The 22,947-nt window shown below is 38.2% G+C and overlaps 1 protein-coding gene across 1 annotated transcript in view; it reads right to left on the bottom strand.

The window, feature by feature from the left end:
* The window catches only part of LOC150095132 (apolipoprotein B-100-like), a 297,535-nt gene that overhangs the window by 231,104 nt on the left and 43,484 nt on the right, over positions 1-22,947 (bottom strand). Inside the window, exon 3 of the mRNA XM_090411200.1 lies at positions 17,206-17,256. Within this exon, the coding sequence (XP_090267326.1) occupies positions 17,206-17,256 (51 nt within the window). The remainder of the gene's footprint in view (positions 1-17,205; positions 17,257-22,947) is intronic.

The raw sequence follows: 22,947 nt of genomic DNA, 5'->3' as shown, positions 1-22,947 counted from the left end.
GATATATGAGTTTCCCTTATCCAACATATAACACATCCAGCAAAATAAACACTTGCCATAAAATGCAAACAGACCTACCTTTACAAACTCATGCTGATCACTATAGAGAATTCTATATCAAGTGATCAGCATGAGTTTGTCTCAGTTCTGAATTATTTTCCTAACAGTCTCTTCATTAGCTTAACTACAACTACAAATATATAGAGTTGTCTGTAATAAAAACAGACATTTTTATTACAGCACCATTTTTATTCAATGACACTATTTTATCTGCTTCTCACTCCTTGGGGACCATTCCCACTGCCAGATCCTCGTTGAACAACCATGTAAAAAACACTATTAACTATTATGCACATTCCCTAAAAACACATAATGATATATCATTCATCCCCACAGTTTTACTGAAATATGGCCCATTCTACACTTCTGATTCTTTCACTTCTAGTCTCTCTCTCTCTCCCTCCCTAACGTTTGTCTCCCTTCTGGGTACTGCACAGCATAGTTCACACCAGTATGGTATACACTGACAAAATGCACACTAAATAATTATACTACATCTTTTGTCAATATCTGTACTTTCATTTCATTAAAATTAATTTCTGTAGTTATCATTTAATTTATTGTTTATCTTTTTTCAATGTCACCCGACACATAACTAACAACAAAGTTATCTTTGTTACAGAAAAGGAAGAAGAATTTCTTGAAATTTCTTTGGACTGGGGAGGCTAATTTTCCTTTATTTAGCATAGCTGTCACTTTACTAGCATGTATTTTATATATCCATGCATATGTTCACTACCAACCATCTTTTATCTTAATAACAACTTGTTTTTTTTTCTGCACTGCTTGCCTAATTTTACTGTTCACTCATTTCCTCCTTACTCTATTTATTCTCCTAAGTCTTGTATACAGCAATACATTGTGTCAGATGTGTTCTGATGCTATTCATACCATTCAACTGTAGTTGTCATACCATTCCCATGCTATGACAACTATAGTTCTTCTTACCATGGTACTGATAATCACTCACTAATGCAGCTACCAATAATCATAAACTTCATGGTGCCACATATATCCTCTCTCAACAGCAACCTTTCCATGCTTGATTGCCTCCAAAGTCAAACTTCATGATTTCCCTTGTCAACTGGTGGCAGCATTTATAGAGTGCTATATGTGTGGTGTGTCTGTTAAATAATGAAACAGAATTTTTTTTAGATGCACATTGTAAATGGAACTGGGTAGTATATCATTTCAACTGCTGGATTATACTCTTTCCAATAATTGCATACACACATTGTGATAACTTCATAGTTCTTGCACAGATGCCATTTGAGTGATTGAAGTCATGAGTTAAGAGAGAGAGAGAGAGAGAGAGAGAGAGAGAGAGAGAGAGAGAGAGCACTATGTTGCTTGCCATGAAAGTTTCACTGAAATGGTTGACCAAGCTTATGCCATTTTAGAGAGAAATGTTGTTGGTGATATAAAGTGGTTCTTCCAGTATGATCTAGAAATAAAACATCAAAGCCTAGAATGTGATCATTTTAGAAAGTTTGGCTGCAGAAGGTTTCTTTGACATTCATGGAACTGTTAATAAGAAATTTATTCTGGAGGGCCAAACAGTTAACAGTTAGTACTACCTTGTGTTAAATTCTGAATGAAAGGAATTATGTTATAATAGTGTTTCATTCAGGATTTAACATAGTCTGCCATTCCCTGAGAAAAATTGGCTCATCAGACAAATAGTAAATTATTACTTACTGTTGTATGTGATAAGTGATGACCTATGTCCTCTAAGAGTGGAGAATTTGGAAGGAAGTGAGACAAATGATTTTGAGAGCGTATGGTGTGAGGTAGAGGTAGGCAAGACAGGATATTTAGTGGGGTGTTGCTACAGACCCAGGAGCACAGAGGACAGGGACCAGGAGATGTTTAGACAGCTAAGTTTGGCAAGTGCAAGAAGAATGATTTTTATGGGAGATTTTAACTTCAGTAGTATAAATTGGAGAGAGGAAGATGCATGTAGCAATAGGAGAATGGAATTTCTAGAATTCTTGAGGGACAAATGTCTTAGGCAACATGTAACAGAGGGAACAAGAGGTCCAAAAGTTTTGGATTTGGTTATAGCATCAGAAGAGTTGATAATAACTGAGTTGACGTCTCTCACACCAGTTGGAGAGAGTGACCATATGGTGTTGACTTGGAAAATGAATAGATATGCAGGAGTATCAAAGAGACGGGAACTTATGTGGAATTATAAGGCAGGTGATTATAATAGTCTTAGACGTCAACTTCGGGAAGTTTCATGGAGGGAGGAATTGGAAGGCCGGGATATCACTAGTGCGTGGGAAATTGTGAAAGAATATTTGTTATCAGCAATGGTAAGTTGTATACCACGAGTGAAGCAGAGGACGCAATTTGGAGTAAAGTGGATGACAAACAATATTAAACAGGAATTGCATGCGAAAAAGAGGCTATGGAAGAAATATAAGGAGACAGGTGAAGAGATGTAAGACACAGGCCAGAAGAGTGACTAGTGTGGTAAGGAAAGCGAAACTGGAATATGAGAGGAGATTGGCCCTAAGATCCAAAGAAAATCCTAGGGAATTTTTTAGCTATGTAGCCAGTAGGAGGAGAAATGACTGTGGAAGAATGATATTGTGGGATAAAAATGGGAATAGAGTGACTGATGCAGAGGACATAGTGGAATTGTTCAATGAACACTTTATTGGAGTATTTCATCTTAGAGTAGTCAGTTTTAATGCTAGAGGGATAGGACTGGTTCGAGGTCTGGAGGTACAGGAGGAGAGTGTGTTTCAGATACTGAGTACTCTGGATGTCAGTAAAGCTGTGGGACTGGATGGCATTTCACCACGAGTTTTGAGAGAATGTGCTAGGGAATTGACAGTGCCTTTAACGTGGCTTTTCAATGAAAGTCTGGCTTTGGCAAAGGTGCCCAGGGGATGGAAGGACGGTAAGATAGTGCTATTGCATAAGGGTGGTAACAGACTGGAAGTGTCTAATTATAGGCCAGTCTGTGTGTCATCAGTAGTTGTTAAGATCTTGGAGAAAGTAGTGAGGGACCGTATACAGCATTGGGCAGATGAGGGTAATGTTATCTGTGAGAATCAACATGGATTTGTGAAAGGACGCTCTTGTTTTAGCAATATGCTAGCCTTTTATAATAAAGTTACAAGAACATTAGATGAGGGAAAGGCATATACTGCAATTTTCTTAGACTTGGCGAAGGCATTTGACAGGGTGCCACATGATAAGCTGATATTTAAGTTGCAGCACATGGGTCTGGATGTCAGATCGGTCAACTAGATTCAGGATTGGCTGTCTGATAGGTATCAGAGAGTTGTGTATGGTGGAGCAGTTTCCAGGAGGCAGAGGGTTACAAGTGGGGTCCCACAGGGCTCAGTACTAGGACCTATATTGTTTAACCTTTATATCAATGACATAGCCAGTGGATTGCAGGGGGATATTCAGTTGTTTGCGGATGATGTGAAGCTGGGAAGGATTATTAGTAATAGTGCAGATGTGGTAGCCCTGCAAGAGGATTTGAATAAGCTAGATAGATAGGCAAATGAATGGGGGTCTCAGTTTAATGCAGCAAAACGTAAGGTCTTGAGGTTTGGGAAACATCGATGTGATGCTGCATACTCTGTGGGAGGAGTTATACTGGAGGAAGTGGGGGAGACAAGAGATCTGGGGTTGATGATTGATAGAAACCTGAAGTTTAGGGGACATATTGCAAAGGTGGTGAAGGTAACACAGAGGATTGCTGCTATTATGAGAAGGACACTGACCTGCAGAGATAAGAGGGTTATCATTCTGTTGTATAAGTCTCTGATCAGACCACACTTGGACTATTGTTCTCAGATTTGGTCCCCAGGATTTGAAGGGGATAAATTAACTGTGGAAAGGATACAAAGACGGATGACAAAGATGGTTTCAGGACTGTACAAGGATAGTTATGAGGATCGGCTGAGAGAATGTGGACTGCAGAGTTTGGTGGATAGAAGAAGGAGAGGTGATGATTGAGACTTTTAATCTGTTGAGAGGTGGTTACAGGGTTGACACTGGGGAGTTCTTTCTCTTGGTTGAACAGCGGGAAGGAGTCATGACAAGAGGCCATCCCTGGAAGTTACGAAAGGAAACTGTGAGCAAGAGGGTAAGGAGTGGTTTCTTTATGTGGAGGGTGGTTGAGCCGTGGAATGCATTGCCTGATGGAGTGGTGGGAGCGAGAACGGTCAGTGAGTTTAAAGAGTGGTATGATAAGACTTTGTGTTTCTCAGGGGGGAGACCTCCCCTCGATGAGTCTTGACAGACTTTATGTCTTAGGAAGGACCTCCCTCGATGAGTCTTTTGACTCCTTGGAGGCCTGAATAATAATAATAATAAATAATAATAATAATATTCCATAATTATAAAATAATTATATATTCTAATAGTTGTTAGTTATTTATCTTGTGCTAGTTCTTTGTAGAGTGTATATATCCTATGTAAACTGTGCACGGAAACTCAGAACTTAATGCGTTTGTGTAAACTATTGTCAAGGACTTAGCCAGTATAACAGAAACAAGGTGTTGAGAGAAATTATGTTGCCTGCCAGTGTGCATTTTGGCGCTAGTTATTATGCTGTGTTAACGGAGAAACCACAAGGTGGATTTTGACATGAAAATGGGAGAGAAGAGATATGCGCTGTTGATATAGAAAGGGAGAACGAAGTGGGAACTGGTGGAACCGAATGGAAGAGACAAGGGAGCTCTCTGTCGTTTGACTTACCTTTTCTCAGGCTCTTGTTCGTATCCGGAATTCTATTTCCTCATCCAATAATAGTGAAGGACAAGAAGCATGAAAAGGATCGCCAAGGAAACCTGAATGATAGTCAATTTAGAACAAGAAGGCATGTGTTCCCGAGCCAACCAAACCGCTACTAAAAACCAAGGTTCTTTCGTACTAATGTGAGCTGAGAGAGAAAGCTATTAAGAAGCAAAGAAGTGTTTTTCAGAACCAGTGATAATTGGCAAAGTATACCAACTGTTCCGTTAAGGAAATCCTTTCTATATTTTTGTGAAGATACTAAAAAGGAAGCGTAATGCCATAATAACAGTTCAAGTCTGAACATACGATTTCGTCAAGCTTGTTCCAAGAGAACATGATATAAGTTAAAGACTGATTTACTAAGAATTACAGTAATAGATTGATAGGACTTTAGAATTCCTTGGTGTATATTTAGCGAAATGTGCTTTATATATCCTGAACAGCTAAAGAGTCAACATTTGAAGCACATTGAATAGATAATCTTGTCTAAAAAGAAATTTGTGCTTAGACGCTTTTAACAATAAGAAAGGTAAAAATCTATATGTAAAAAATTCTAACCGTGCTCAGTGTATTCTACAGTGAAGTTATTATTGTCTCAATAAGAACTTGTTTATTTCATGATCATATTACTTATGTTTAGAATTGCTTTGATTAATGTAATTTCATGTGTTAATGTGTTAAATGTTTCCATTTGTTTTGAATCTTGTGCTTTCCTGATTTCATTTCATTGCACCGCTCATTTAATAGTTCAAATCTAAGCGGGAACCCTATTTAATGAGAAAGTAATATAAGACTAGAGAACCACGACTGCTATATAATTTAAGGATAAGTGTCTAAGAAGAGTTTCGATCTGAATTAGATTATGTAACATTGTACTTGCTGATGATTGATTCCACAAGATTGTTCATACAAATGTGAACGCAGAGTGGTGCAGTTAAAAATAAATTTTCTTTGTGTTCAAAAGTGGAATCAGTCAACAGCCAGAACACACAACAGAGAAGAAAGACATCACAACACTTGATCTCATTCAACACCTGTATCAACAGCTGCACAATAATGTGTCTACACATCATTGTGCAGTCACAGAGGATAGATGGAAGGTGTGTGGGTTGCAAAGTTTAGTTGACAGGTAGAAAAGAGGGGGGGGGATATGATAAAAGCTTATGTTACTAAAGGAGTTGTATAAGATTGATACGAATATAAATTTTTCAAGACATGACAAGTAGAAATAGAATTAGGGATCACCATTGAAAGTTAAGTAAGAGTGTGGTTAGTAGGGGTGTAAGCAGTGGTGAGCTATAGAAATTTTAATAAAGGGCTCGCATCGTTGAGCAAAAAAAAAAAAAAAAAGCCGTATTTCACACAAAATCTTTTATTAATACAGCTTCTGTACAAATACCAATCAAAAAGTATAAAGGGACAACCTGTAAAGGCCATTTTTAAACCAATATTTCATGATCTAAACATGAAATATTTGCATTTATCTTACATAGGAAAAACAATTTTTTACTTTCAAAATATAATAAGAATAAAATCTTTTATAATCGCACATATGATATAGTATGCATGTTTTATAAACAAAATAAATTTCTTTTCTTTGTGATAGAAGTTTATGACAAACAATCTATAAATAATAAATAAATATTATCTAAACACAATAATATCGAAGTACGTTATATTTCTTTGTTTTTATACTTCAAGTGATGATCAACGGTACCAATCAAGGGGCATTATTTTATAGTTCTATTTATTTATGCAATTACCAAAAGTGAATTCTTATTTGTAAAATGACACAGTAACTAATATTTTATTTAATAATAATCACTTTGTTAGGTTACCGTATGAGTTTGTCGCTTAATATATTTCAAAAAAAAATTTTTTTTTTTTTTTTGAAAAATAAAAAAGTAAACAAGAACAAGGGGCTCGCAAATTTGAGAAAAATTTAACAAAGGGCTCGGGTGAGCTCCCGCAAGCCCCTTATAGCTCACTACTGGATGTAAGGACTAGACTTTTTGTTCAGATAGTGGTGATTTATTGGAATGGACTGCCAGGTGATTGTGAATACTCTTGACAGTGAATATATCTAAAGAGAGGTATGCTGTGTTTTTGTTTTGTGTGTGTGTGTGATTCCAACCGATGAAACGTTTTTGTAAACCTATAGTACATTTATGCCATGGGTGAACTAAAATTTTTTTCTAAAATTTTTTTCTATTGTTTTTAAATCAATTTTTATATATTTTTTGTATTTTTGTTTATTTTTTATATAATAATATAAAATATAATATATAAAAATATAATATTCTATTTTTATATAATATGGAAACCCTGCTCTAGAGAACAAAAATCAAAACTTTTACAAACTATTTCAGGCCTCCAGTAAAAGGGATCTCACACAGGGGGAATAAAATTCATCTCCCATCTAAAAAATCACTGGGAATCAAATAGATGGCCTATTGGCTTGAAAACAAATATGCTAACCTTTCAGCCAACGAGGCTAGCATGGGCCGCCCACAATGAGTCTTCTGACTCCATGGAGGTGCCTGATATAATTATTATTATGCGACACCTCTGAGGAGTCCAAAGACTCATTGAGGGTGGGCACCTACTCTACAATTTTCCATTTCCACCACTCAATCCACCAACTACAATGAACTGCATCACCTACACCAATGCCATCTACTGTCCACCACCAACACTAGTATTTCTTGTAGATAAACTTATACGCTGGTTATACATGACTTTATATTTTTTCAGGAAATGACAACATACACTAAAATATTAATTCAAAAACTTTAATCAATACTTTCCAATATTTCAGGAATGTTACATTGCCATCTTCCGGGAACATAAAACTATGATATGTGCATGCAGGCACTAACAACGAGCAAATGAGGCTGAAGAAGGCAACTCACGTTGGTCCTAGAGTCCTAAAGGTGCCCCCTAGTGGGCTAAATTCATTTGTCTTGGCTGTTGGGCTGATATTCTTAGGATACAAGCTTCCCAAATTTGGGGCAGTCTCATGCATCCTCAGCTCTATTTGGGCACCTCAGCCCAAATAGAGCTGAGGCTGATTCCAGGAATAATCTTTCGTATTTATATTTGCTGTGATATAGTAAAGTGGCTTTCTTCCAGCGTATTCTGTGGTGGGTATCTAGAGCATGGTCAGCAGGTCCTGAGTGGCTGTGTTGGTGAAACCTAGGAATCCCAGATACATTGGAAAAAAATACGGGACACTTATGACTGAGGGTGAATGTTTAGTATGCGCATCCATCACAAATGCCAGTCTTACAAAATGATTCTAACTTTCCAAGTATGTGCGTGGTAAGGTTTACTATGCACACACACTATACAAAGTATAAGTATATCCAATAGTAAATCCAATTGTTAGGCTGCATATTTTCATTAAGCCACTTTAAGTTGCCTTCAAGTGGTTTTTTGCTTACTATTATAGATACAAAATAGATTGTTAATACAGTAATGCTCTTCTCACCTGACAATATTCTTATTAATCATTAGGGATCCCAGTCATCCCGTTTTTAGCCAAAAACGGGATGCCTGGGATCCCTAATGAAACCGAATGTAGTCTTTGTGTTCAGATATCCTGATATTAGCTGTCCTGCCTGTTTGGCTGTAGTAGGACAGCTTACAACTGCAAGGAACCTGGAATACTCCAGGTAGGTCAAGGAGAAGTGGCTTTTCTTTGGTGGAGCAGATAAGGGATGCTAATTTCTTATGTGATTTGTAACAGGTAGTTAGGGCATATTTTTTTAGGATTTTTGTTCGCTTTTCAGACGTGATCAGATATAAGGAATGGTGATAGATTTAGTGTAATCTCTGTTTTGAAGGGGAGTTGTGGTTAATTGGTTTTAATATTTTCTGGATTTTTTGGGGGTTCAGAAGTTAGGGCTTTGTTATCTGAACAGATTAATTTAGCCCTGTTATATAGGATTTTTATAATCCCATATTGTTGTGAGGGAGAGGGTGAGATTGTTGGTGAATGTATCTACCTGTATGGGTTGGGTTTTCTGTAAACAGAGAAAGCCAGGGATCCATCAGGCTGGCATGTAATCAGAGTGTCTAGTAAAGGGAGACTGTTGTTGTTTTCCCTTTCCAAGGTGAACTGGATTCTTGTGTGATTGTTAAGTGTGTTAAGAAGTTGTGGAGTGTATCTAAGCCATGTGGCCAAATAGCGAATGCATCATTCACGTAGTGTAGCCAAACAGTGGGTTTTTGTGGGGCTAAGTTTAAGGCCTTGGAGGTGTCATGTAATAATAATAATAATAAGAAGAAGAATGATAAACAGCAGGCCAGAAGAGTCACAAGTGTTGTGACTCTTCTGGTCTGCTGAGTCACAAGTGTTGTATGGAAAGCCAAGTCTGAGTATGAAAAAAAAATGAGTATGAAAGAAAGAAAAGAAGAAAGAAGACAACCCCAAAGAATTCTATTGTTATACTGCAAAGAAAAGAGAATTTGAAAGAATAACTAATGAATAACTGATAACCAATGCAGAAGTGACTGTTCAAGTAATGAGTAGCCATTTTGCTAAAAAGCTATCAACCCAGTATATGCAACACTGAACTGACCGCTACCTCTTCACTGTATGAGGAGGAAGTACTAGAGCTGTACATAAACTGAACAAGAATTCTGCAATAGGAACTGATGGGATATCAGCACATGCTAAAAGAGTGTTCGACTAAACTGACTATTCTTTTGACCAGGCTATATAATTTGAGTCTCAGAACAGAGAAGATTTCACAGTAGTGGAAAGAATGTATGATAATCCCATTGCACAAGGGTGGTGCAAAGACTGATATATATAAGTATCGACCAATCTCAGGAGTAGCAGTAGTGGTGAAGAATTTGGAAAAGTTGGTTAGGGCTCACATTCTGAAATGGGTTGACAGAATCTCTATGCAGTTTACAAAGGAAAGATCATGTTTAGCAACTTGCTCATATTCTAAATGTTACTACTGAATTAGACAAGGGCAATGGATACACCATAATACTTTCAGATTTTGCTAAGGCTTTTGACAGAATACAGCATGGGAGACTGTTGCAAAAATTGGAGAATATGGGATTGGATTATAAACTATTGGCATATAATTTGGACAGCCAAATTATATGCCAATAGTTATATTGGCATCAGTTATATTATAGTTATATTGGCATCAGACTATCTTTGCATCAGCAAATAGCTGATGCAAAGATAGATAGGGTAATCAGTGTGCCTCCATAGTGCAATTGGAAGAACAATAGTACGTTGCACCCTTCGATTGGAAAAGGCCGAAGTTCAATTCTTGTCATGATGGGAGGAATCTTAATATGGTTTTTTTTTCAATTGAAGGTGAGTTAACTGATCTCATATGGAAGCAGCAGGGTTTTTTTCCCTAAGAACTTGGGATTTTCATCCTGAATACAGAAAAATTAGCCTTCAGAATACATGCAAATTACTGACAAAAAAAATACTAGTGGTGGTGATGGGCATTGGTATAGATAATGATGGTAGCAACAGTTGATGGATTAAGTGATGGACATGGAGAGTTGTTGAGTAGGTGCCCTCCTTCAGTGAGTCTTTGGACTCATTGGAGGTGTCATGTAATAATAATATAATAATAAAGAGGATGGTTGACTGAAAGATATCAAAAAGTGGTATAGGGGAAGCGTAAATCTGCAAGATTCAAGATTCAGTACTGTCCCCGAATGGACAGGGCTATCTGTTCAGCAGTGAGATCATGGCTCTGACTGCTGACTGACACCCTTACTGCATATTTCCACGCGAGGGTGAAGGATGGCAGGCTTGGGGTTCCATCACTTAGATGACTGATCCCACGGCTGTGGCTGTCCAGAATCACAGAAAGTTAGAACTATCTTATTCCCCTATCTGCAGAGAGGCTTTCTATAGCCCATTAATACAAGAAGACTCTAGGTGGGCTAAAGGCTGTTTCCATTATCAAGGCACCATACCTTAACTGAGTCAGCAACCACAGAACACAAGAGATGGGCATCTCTGCTGCACTGTTCTGTAGATGGTGCTCCTTTAAAAGAGTCATATCTAGTGCTTCCCCAGCATGACTAGGTAAGGGATGGCACCGGAAGCCAGGGAGTTTGAGTATATTGATCTTATCAGGACGAGGATCAATGCTCTCCCCACTCAAGCCTGCACAGCACAATGAGATAGTGATGACTTAAACTGTAGCAGTGATTGCCACTACAGTGAGACATTGTCTCATATAGCCCAGTGTTGCTTCTGCACCTATGGGGTCCATATGCAGAGGCATGATGCCATGGTCTCCATTCTGAACAACCGCTTTAAGAACAAAGGTTAGGAGACCACGGCAGAACCACATTATAGGACCTCCGTGGGTTTGCGTAAGCCAGACTTAGTGATTAAAAGAGATAGTGACGTTTCAGTAGTTGATGCCAAGGTGGTGGGAACAGGGCACCCACTAACCTATAGCCATAATAATAAGGTAAACTATTATAAGAATGACCAAGGTCTAGTTAGTAATTTAAGGGAGGAGAATGGGGCAACTCCGAGGTTTAGCAGCGCCACCATCTCTTTGCATGGTGTATGAAGTGCAGATAGCTATAAGGACTTAAAACAGCTTGGGCTTATGCAGAAGGATATAAAAGTTCTTTCCTTGAGGGTCCTACAGGGCACACTGGTGGCATGGCATTGCTACCAGAGAATGACCAATGATAACTATAACAGGCATAAGGTAAAACACTTGTAAAGGCTTAGGCCTATATCAAGTCTGAACAAGATGTCTGGATGTGATTTAAGGGTAGTACTGCCCATAATCGGTACAAAGATTAATTTTAAAAAAATAATAATAATAATAACCAGTGATTCTCGTAGAACAGCTTAGACGTTGGTTAAACATGCTTATTAAATAATTTAAGGAACTTACAACGTACACAGGATATATATTAAATTAAACTTTAATCTATATTTCCAATATTTCGGCAACATCACATTGCCATCTTCACAGGAACTTAAAATAAAGGCATGTGCATGCAGGCACTATACACAGTAAATGAGGATGAAGCAGGAAGCTATTATTTCTCCTAAAAGTCCTGATGGTGCCCCCTTGCGGGCTATGTAGGTATTCTTGGCCATTTTGCTGAGGCTGATTCCATGAATGGCCTTTCAAATTTGAAATTAGAATCCCTTATCTGCTCCACTAAAGACCAACCACTTCCGCTAGACCTACCTGGTCCCTTGCAGCTGTAAGCTGTCCTACTTTGGCCAAACAGGCAGGACAGCGAATATCAGAATTTCAGAACACAAGGACTACATCCGGTTTCACCAGTACAGCTACTCTGATCTTGCAGACCATGCTCTGATTACATGCCACAGAATACGGTGGAAGAAAGCCACAGTAATACACCATAGTAAATTCAAATTTGAAAGGCTATTCATGGAATCAGCCTCAGCCCTAAGAAACAGTCCAAACCACAACAAATTTGGTTGCATGAGACTGCCGCAAATTTGGGAGACTTACATCAGAAGACCTTCAGCCCATCGGCCAAGAATACCTACATAGCCCGCAAGGGGGCACCATCAGAAACAATAGCTTCCTGCTTCGTCCTCATTTACTGTGTGTAGTGCCTGCATGCACGTGTCTTTATTTTAAGTTCCTGTGAAGATGGCAACGTGATGTAGCTGAAATATTGGAAATATAGATTAAAGTACTAAATATATGAAGAAGGCTTCAATTCAGCGACATATAACTTATTTAAGTTAAGAGATATTAATACAGCTCCTAGGAACTAAGTTCACATTATGGGCAAATATCATGAATAGTGATCGGAGCTTGCTCCACCTTTACTATGAGTTGCCTCAGCTTGCACTACCTTAAGGGTCAGTTGCCACTATCCAGGTAATTGCTTACGCTTGGAATTGCCGAACTTTATATAGTTTCTATATTCGGCATGAAACTCTTTGAGTTTCTTATTTGGCTAAGAAACAATATGGGATGTAATATCCCTTAATTTAAATATAGATTAAAGTTTAATTTAATTTATATCCTGTGTACATTGTAAATTCCTTAAATTATTTAATAAGCAATAATAATCTGTGGTGTACCACAAGGATCAGTCCTTGGTCCACTGTTATTAAATCTACATTGATGACATTGGGAAGGATTTGGCATTGCGACATAAACAATTTGCTGATGATGATAATGCAAAGATAAGTAGGGAGAATCTGGAGTGCTGCTGATATGCAGTACTTGCAGAATAATTTGAATAAATGTTGAAAGTTTATTTTTCACTTGGTCAGACTATAATAAATTTAGTTTAATCCTTTATTCAAGTGTGAGCAAACAAAGTTTGCGCCTGAAAGTATCTTCAGGACTGGGGTAAAGTGGTACAACACTGGGCAACTCCTTGCAAAGGTGGAGCAAGCTACCAACACTCCTATCCCAGTATCCCATAATGCAAAACACATCTCCTTGCGGATATGTATAATGTTATGCATTAAGGGAAGGGCCACTACCCAGACTAGTTTTGACCTTTATTGAGGTCTCTTCAGTGGGAGCCAGGCCCAAGAGGAGATACCAAGACAGAAGCATTAGCAAGGGCATCTCCTCCTATAGAAGCCGCCAAACGGTGTGCCACCTTTTTATTAAATTACTCTGGATTTAGAGAAAGATGTTCAAAGTTTATTTTTCACTTGGTCAAACTATAATAAATTTAGTTTAATCCTTTATCCAAGTGTGTTCAGGACTGGGGTAAAGTGGTACAACACTGGGCAACTCCTTGCATAGGTGGAGCACGCTACCAACACTCCTATCCCAGTATCTCCCATAACGCAAAACACATCTCCTTGCGGATATGTATAATGTTATGCATTAAGGGAAGGGCCACTACCCAGACTAGTTTCGACCTTTATTGAGGTCTCTTCAGTGGGAGCCAGGCCCAAGAGGAGATACTAAGGCAGAAGCATTAGCAAGGGCATCTCTACCCAGACTAGTTTTGACCTTTATTGAGGTCTCTTCAGTGGGAGCCAGGCCCAAGAGGAAATACCAAGGCAGAAGCATTAGCAAGGGCATCACCTCCTATAGGAGCTGCCAAACGGTGTGCCACCTTTTTATTAAATTACTCTGGATTTATAGAAAGATGTTGAAAGTTTATTTTTCACTTAGTCAGACTATAATAAATTTAGTTTAATCCTTTATCCAAGTGTGTGCAAACAAAGTTTGCGCCTGAAAGTATCTTCAGGACTGAGGTAAAGTGGTACAACACCGGGCAACTCCTTGCAAAGGTGGAACAAGCTACCAACACTCCTATCTCAGTATCTCCCATAATGCAAAACACATCTCCTTGCGGATATGTATAATGTTATGCATTAAGGGAAGGGCCACTACCAGACTAGTTTCGACCTTTATTGAGGTCTCTTAATAAAAAGGTGGCACACCGTTTGGCGGCTCCTATAGGAGGAAATGACCTTGCTAATGCTTCTGCCTTGGTATCTCCACTTGGGCCTGGCTCCCACTGAAGAGACCTCAATAAAGGTCGAAACTAGTCTGGTAGTGGCCCTTCCCTTAATGCATAACATTATACATATCCACAAGGAGATGTGTTTTGCATTATGGGAGATACTGAGATAGGAGTGTTGGTAGCTTGCTCCACCTTTGCAAGGAGTTGCCCGGTGTTGGACCATTTTACCCCTGTCCTGAAGATACTTTCAGGCGCAAACTTTGTTTGCACACACTTGGATAAAGGATTAAACTAAATTTATTATATGATTTGAATAGGTTGGAATTGTGAACATGTGAAAATAGATGTCAGTTTAATTTTAAAAATGTAAGATCATGCACTTTGGTGTGATTAGATATCACATGTCATATTATATTGGTGGGATTATGCTAGAAGAAACTGATCAGGCTAGGAACCTTGGAGTTTTAGTATATGGGAAGTTGAAGTTCAAGGGTCATATAGCAAAATTTGTAAATAACTCAAAGAATAATTGCAATGCTGAAATGAACTTTGACATGTAAAGATAAGGAAGTCATTTTGCCTCTTTACAAGGCATGAATAAGACCACTTGGACTACTTTGAGCAGGTCTGGTCTCCTGATTTCCATGGTGATTCTGATAAAGTGGAGAGAGTGTAAAGGAGAGTGTCAAAAATGATAAGATTGTGGAATACTGATTATGACGACAGATTGAGAATTTGTAGGCTGAAGACACTAGTGAACAGGAGAAAGGGGGGGGTGATATGACTGACTCTTACAAACACATCTCCTTGCAGGGGTAAGAGCTACATTTATCTCTCATGAAGCGGTGTGTGATTGGAGTGGATTGCCATTGGATGTTGTGTGTACAAGTAGCATGAATGAATTCAAGAATAGGTATGCAACTGGTGGATATAGCGTGTGGCCTCTCTTGATGAGTTCTTGACTCCCTGGAGGTCTCCCTTAATTATTATTACTATTACTATTATTACGGGCAACTCCAGGGAGTCATTGGACTCATCGAGGGAGGCCCCAAATCATATTCATCACAACTATTTGACATTCATACAGTATCTATCATACCTCGCCTTAAACTCATTCACTGTCACAGCATCCACCACAGACTCAGGGAGCGCATTCCACTCATTCACTACTCTAAAAGTAAAGAACCCAGCTCTAACACCTTTACTAACCACACTTTTGCCCAGTTTCCATGGATGTCCCCTAGTCCTCCCACAACCAGCCCTGTTCTCAAAAATATCTTCTGAATTAATTTTATAGAAACCCTTCAGTAATTTGAATGTCTCAATCATATCTCCCCTCCTCCGCCTATCAACCAATTTTTGCAACCCACAAATCCTCAACCTGTTCTCATACGGTTCATTCCACAGACCTGCTATCATCTTGGTCACTCGCCTCTGGATCCTCTCCACCTCCTCCCCATCAAGAAGAAACCTAGGTGACCAAATCTGAGCACAGTAGTCTAGATGGGGTCTTATCAAGGCTCGATACAGAGGAACAATAACCTGCTTGTCTCTGCTTGTCATCGTATTCTTCAGCAACCAAGTGATTTGATGAGCTGTTTTGGTCACTTTTGCAATGTGTCCCCTAAATTTCAATTCCTTATCTACCAACACTCCTAAATCTCGTGCCTCATCAATTTCCTGGAGCACGGTTCCACCAATGCAGTAAACTGCCGCCAATCTTTTCACCCCAAAATGCATAACCTTACATTTTGCCACATTAAACTGACATCCATTCTCCTTAGCCCAGACCTCCAATCTATCCAAATCATCCTGCAAAATTTTGACGTCATCTGCATTCACTATTGCCCTACCCAACTTCGCATCATCCGCAAACAAATGAACTGTTCCTCTCAGATCATTTCCTATATCATTTATGAACAAATTAAACAGCAGTGGTCCAAGAACAGATCCTTGTGGCACACCACTAGTCACAGGCCGTCTTGTGGACTCTACTCCCGAGTAAACCACTCTCTGATATCTCTCCGTCAACCAACCTCCTATCCATCTCACCAACCCTATGTCCATTCCCATATGCTGCAATTTACTGATTAGAATTCCATGTGGATAATAATAATAAGAAGAAGAATAGTAATAAATATTGCATAGGGTAATAAGTAATGAAGGAATGATATATATATATATACCATCATAAAGAACTGACTAGAACAGAAAGAATGGTTAGCGAGAAAGGAGCCAAATATCAAGACCGAAGTGGGCACAAGAAACCTGGATCTTTTGGCATCAAGAATGGTAGTGTTGTCATCCTGGATATCCAAGTTTTGTGGATCGAACTGAGACCTAGACAGGGCAAATGAAGATATGATAAATTATTATGCTTTTAATTTCAGTATTAAAAGACATTGTTTGGAATATGGCTCACTGACAGCTTTTTTTTTTTTTTTTGCTATAAGCACCTCAAACAGAGACGTGTGTAAAGTTCTATTAGGATGCACAGGTGTTAGGTCTTAGTGCCCAAGACATCAAAATACTTTCGCTTCAAGTCCAGGAACATTGGGTTCGAAGGAACATTGGTCACATGGAGGATGCAACAGCAAATGATAAACAGGATATCTAGGGAAGGTGTTGGTTAGGCTTCAACATATAATTGTGAAGGCAATTGATGTGTGATAGCTATTTCCCTAGCATTACAGTACTGTAACTCAAAGAATTTAAAAAAATAGAATAGGTGGTCTATAAAATATTTGGCCTTTTATAATGTGTCTCATGACTGACCAAATACTTCCTATAGAAATAAAACCAACCATTATAACTACTGATCAAAATGGTTCCCATTTTGATCAGTAGTTATAATGGTTAAAAGTCATGCTATATATTTCAAGTGAAAATCACTTCTGATTTCTATCAATAGTAAAAAAAAAGGATATTTTTTACCATAATCATTGGACAAACAATCCTTCTCTATATCCCTCCAAGAGAAACTACCTAAAAAATAAAAATAAAGAAATAAAAACTCTATTATACGAATATTATTTAAAGTGTCAATACTGCATAAAGGTTCACATATTTTCATAGTATTAGTTGTTGTATTAAAATACTTATTTTACTTTTAAGTGTGACCAAAAAAAAAGTATTCAATTAGTTCTTTATTTATTTATTCATTCAATTAATAAATTTTTGAGCCATTTTTCACAGTTGTGAATTATGTTGGGTGAATTATCCATTCTAAATTCTGATACTCATCATTTTGAAAAATATTTCCATTATAGAGAACAATCATTATAGAAATCCAACTTTAAACTAAATAGGCTTTAAAACACAATTTAATGTAAAGAGATACAGGTAGACGACCACTAATTTTCTTTCAGCCTTGGTTCCAGAGCCTTGTCAGATTAGCCATTTTGCCAGACTAAGAGAGATTAAGTAATAATAATAATTCATCAGTACATCTCTCATCCACTAATTATATCTCTCTAATGCCATGCCTAAGCACCATCTAGCATGCTAGAACTTAAATATTAAATGTGAATTATATGATGAAATGAAATACACTAGTTTGTATAAATGATACAATACAAGTTTATTAGTATCAATGAAACAGACTTATTAATTAAAGAGGTATTAAATGCAAATAAAATGTGAGGTAAATCATTTAATGACTTACATATACTAATTAGCCAAAACATTACAACCACCCAACCTATTTCTCGCAAATCAGACTGGACAGTTAGCCAGAAGCCAGTAGTGGTGGTGGCAATGGCAGTATCCTCATATAGGGATTGTCCTCACAGACAAAACTAGGTCCTCTCATTCCTATTCCACACGGACTCCGGAAAAGTGGCCCCTCGCATTTCGCCTCCCACATTTCGCCCCCAGCACATTTTGCTCCCTGTAGATTACTCATTATCTACAGGGGTGAAATGTGTCGGGAGCGAAATGCAAGGGGCCACTTTTCCATAAACCTTCCACACACCTTGACCACTAATTCTTACCTGGGGGATTGTTTTACAGCAGATATTGACTTACATGGTGAGAGCTATACTTCCAAGTTGTCCCCTGAGTTTCTCATAATCACCAGCCTTGTATTTCCACATATACTTCTCCTCACAGAAATTTTCATATGGCTATCCATAACCCATGTGATCACTTCATGATCACTCTCACCAACTGGAGGGAAGTATCAAACCCCACTCACAATCACATCCTCTGATGAAATGATCAAATCTAAAACTCTTGACCCTCATGTACCTCCTCTGCATATTGCCTAAGACAGTTGTTCGCTCAAGAACTAAAGAAATTCATTTTCCTTATTCCCAAATGCTATCTCTTAATTCCAGTCTATACTGCCATAATTAAAATCATTCATAATGATTGCTCTTCCACTGTTCACTAATCCAAATTGCTTATACATTTTTCATCACCACCCTCCACACTTCCTGGCCTTAGCAACATTCAGCTAAATATCTCTTCCTGTTAACCTCCACCTCACACCACACTGCCTCAAAACCATTGCCACTATTTCCTCTTTTATGTCTACCTTATGTGGGCATAATTCCTCTGCTATCGTCAGTAGCACTTCCCCCTCCTTTCTTGTCCTTTTTATCCTTGCAAAAAACACTGTCCCCTTCCAATTTTATTCCCATAGAAATGGGACTGTTTGACAGCCTGGTTGGTCAAGTGTTTAGTATACCCACTCTCCAACCAAGAGAGCTGCAGGCTTGAATTCCACCTTAGGCATGGATGTTAGTGATTGTCTTTATGTGAGAGATGTATTTCATAGTTCAGTGTGAGACCACTGCTCTGCTTTTTTGGAGGCCTGAAGTAGCTTGAAAAAGTTCAATTTTTAATGTCTAGAGAGCAGGGTTTCTGGACTATGTAAAAATAAATTAAAAATACAAAAAAAATTATAGAACTGATAAAAATAGGAAAAAAATTCCTAGCCCACCCATAGTACAAAATTTCCTATAGGTTTGCAACCTTTTGTGGTTAACTTTAGGTCTATTATCAGTCCTGTCCAAGCACTTCTTGGTTATGATTTCCTCATCACCCCTGGTCTTGGCTAATCACCTTTATCACCACTTATCCCAAAAATCTTTGCAGTCTCAAATACCCCCTCTCAATTACCTCCTATCCAAGTTTCAAGGGCAAAGCCTATAGAAGCCTTGGAACAGATGAGGTCATCACTTTCAGTTTCTTCTTCTTTAGCTAGTTGAACCTCTAAAGTTCTTAGATGTGCACCAGCTTCTTCCATTGCTTTGTCTTGAGCTGTTTCATTCAGCTCTAAATTCCCATCTCATCTAAGTCTTTATTGATTTCTCCGAGTGCATCTACGGCCTATCTACCTCTGGGTCGCTTTCCATCAGGCTTCATCTTGAATGTTTGTTTAGCCATTCTCTCCTCACCCATCTTTCCACATGCCAAAGCCATCTCACAATCTGCTTGCTCAAATCTCATCAACTAGAAGTAGGGATTTATAGAGTTCATACAGAGTTGGAGAGAGTGACCAACTCTCTGCAACTGTGGTTTTGATTTGGAAGATGAATAGACATGCAGGAGTATCAAAGAAAAGGGCACTTTTAAATTTCAGGTTATCAATAGTAAAATGGTCATTTCCAACCCTTGATTATGATTTCTGCATACATTTATATATTCAGTTTTATCCTGTTAATTTGTAATCTTAGTTTTTCAGCAGCAATTTTTAATTTTCTAAATATTCTAATCTTTAGCATTTTCTCCAACAAGGCATATATCATCTGCATATCCTAATATTACTGTTCAGTTTATGTTGTCTTTTACAGTTTTTCGAATGCATTTTTTTAATGCTAAATTAAAAAGGATGAATGAAAGAGCATCTCCTTGTTTCAATCCTGTCTTGATACCAAAAAGGTTCAGATCTAATTCTATTTGCCAATACCATCCTTCGGCTGTCAGTGGTCCAAATTTTGATTAGATGTATTATCTTATGAGATATTCCTAGTTCATTTAATATTCCCCAAAGTCCGTCTCTATGAATGATATAATTATGTGCTATTCTAAAGTCTACAAATAAAATATGGACTGCAGATTGTATTCCCATTTTTTTTCTAATATCTGTCTAGAAACAAGCAGTGATAGCACAGTGGTAAAAATCATTCAACAGGTATGCAATCAGGAATACATATACATACTTGAAGTAGAAAAAGCTATCAAAAGCCTGAAATGTGGAAAGGCAGCTGGAGTAGATGATATTTGACCAGAAATGCTAAAGAATGGAGGTATAAAAGTCTTGCAGTGGCTACACTGCATAGTTCAGTGGGCCTGGACAGAGGTACTGATTCCAGATAATTGGAGTAGAGGTCTCATAGTACCCATATATAAAAAAATAAATAAAATTGAATGTGAGAATTACAGAGCCATTTACCTACTAAGTGTTCCTGGTAAGATTTATGCAAGTATACTTGAGAAATGGTTGAAAAGGATTGTGGAACGGATTCAAGCTGGATTCAGGACAAATAGGCTATCAGGATCAGATTTTCACTTTATAACAAATAGTTCAGAAATCATGGGAATGTAACACGGATCTGTATTTAAGTTTTGCACAAATGCAAAAGGTATATGACAATGTGCCAAGAGAAAAGCTATTCAAAATGCTAGTTAAATGGTGTCAATGGGGCATTATATCAAGCAATACTCAGTCATTATTTGAGTTGTAAGTCAGCAGTTAGAATTGAAGGAAGTACAAGAAGATGGTTTGATGTCAAATCTGGTGTCAGACAAGGATGTACATTATCTCCCTCTGTTATTCGTTATCTATATGAATCACATTATGAAGTGGTATTGAACATGATATCAAAATTGGAGATGTTTATGTCAGCTCTTTGCTTTATGCAGATGATGTTGTTATTATTATTATGTGACACCTCCAGGGAGTCCAAAGACTCATCTAGGGAGAAGACTCTCTGTCCCCACCATTCAATCTACCAACTACAACAAATCACAACTACATGATCTACATCCATGACCATGGCAGGATTTGGACTGGACAGCGGATAAGCTAACCACTTGGCCAACCAGGTCGGCCAAAGTGATACAGAATCAAAGTGATACAAGATCAAGTTGGCCGAGCAACCACGCCTTTCAAATAAATCCAGTATAAGTCTGCAAGGCTCCCTGACTAAACTGAATAACTGCTATAATAAATTTGATATGAAAATCAGCAACAACTAGACAAAGACAATGAAATTAGGCAGAAATTGAAAGTATCAACTGCATTGTGAATGCAGAACCTAAAGAACAAGTAAAACATTTCAGCTACTTAGGCACAATTTTTAGTGAAGATTTTATTTATTATTTATTTCATATGATGATACAACAATGGCGGTGAGTCCGTATTATGGGGAGGTACAGCACCATCTCAACCCCCCCCCCTCCCCTAATTTTATCCAGGCTCAGGACTGGCAGAGCTGATGAATGAGGCCTATGGCTGGGTCTTAAGTATTCCTGGAATTTAATCTGTGTGTTCACGGGGCCAGTTTGCCTGTTCTGGGGGGACGAAAAATCCGAATTTTCGGATGAAAAAAAGAATCAACAGAATCAACAAAACTGGTATGGTAGGAAGTCAACTGAATAAGTTTATATGGAATAAGAGAGAAAGCAGTCAAAACACTAAATTAGCTGTATACAAGAAAGTGTTCAAACCAATTTTAACTTATGGATTTGAGAGCTGGGTTAGAAATAAAACACTTGACCAAAGACTAGAGACCACAGATATCAGAGTCCTGAGAAAGATTAGGGGCATGAACAGAGGGCATCACTGGCAATATGATATTAAAAATGAGGATATTAGGAGAGAACTTGACAGTGTTAGCATCCAGGAATGTGTTAGCAGAGCCAATCTCAGGTGGTATGGTCACTTAAACAGAATGGGAGGGGAAAGATATTATTATTATTATTACGGGTATCTCCATGGAGTCAGTAGACTCATCGCGGGAGACCCAAACTAGAAAAACAATATCTGTCATATCTCTTCTTGAATTCATTTACAGATGAAGAGCTCACAACTAAGTCAGGCAATGAATTCCACTCATTCACCACCCTCCAGGCAAAAAACCTTGTTCTGACACCCTTGTTAACCACACTCTTCTTTAATTTCCAGAGATGACCTCTTGTTCTTCCATCACTATCACACAGCTGAAACATTTCCCCTGCATCAATCCTATAAAAACCTTTTAGTAATTTGAATGTTTCTATCATATCCCCTCTTCTTCGCCTATCAACCAATCTCTGCAATCCACAAGCTCTCAATCTATCAATGTAGGGAGCATTTTTAATATCACTCACCAACTTGGTCACTCTTCTCTGAACCCTCTCCACAGCCTCCTCATCTCCAAGGAATCCAGGTGACCAGACCTGAGCACAGTAATCCAAATGTGGAAGTATCAATGCTTTATAAAGGGGAATAATAACCTCTTTATCTCTGGATGTCAGTGTGTTCCTCGACAACCAAGTAATCCTATGTGCAATCTTGGACACCTTAGCAATGTGTCCTCTGAACTTCATCTCCTTATCTACCAATACCCCTAAGTCCCTAGCCTCATCAATCTCTTGGAGTACCTTTCCATCGATGTAGTACACAGCTGGTAATCTTTTAATCCCAAAATGCATGACTTTACACTTTTCCACATTGAACTGACATCC

Source organism: Typopeltis vanoorti, chromosome 21, assembly GCF_054136105.1.
Source record: "Typopeltis vanoorti isolate ZY-2024b chromosome 21, IOZ_Tvanoo_1.0, whole genome shotgun sequence".
Lineage (NCBI taxonomy): Eukaryota > Metazoa > Arthropoda > Arachnida > Uropygi > Thelyphonidae > Typopeltis > Typopeltis vanoorti.
This window is presented reverse-complemented; position numbering and strand designations above follow the sequence as displayed.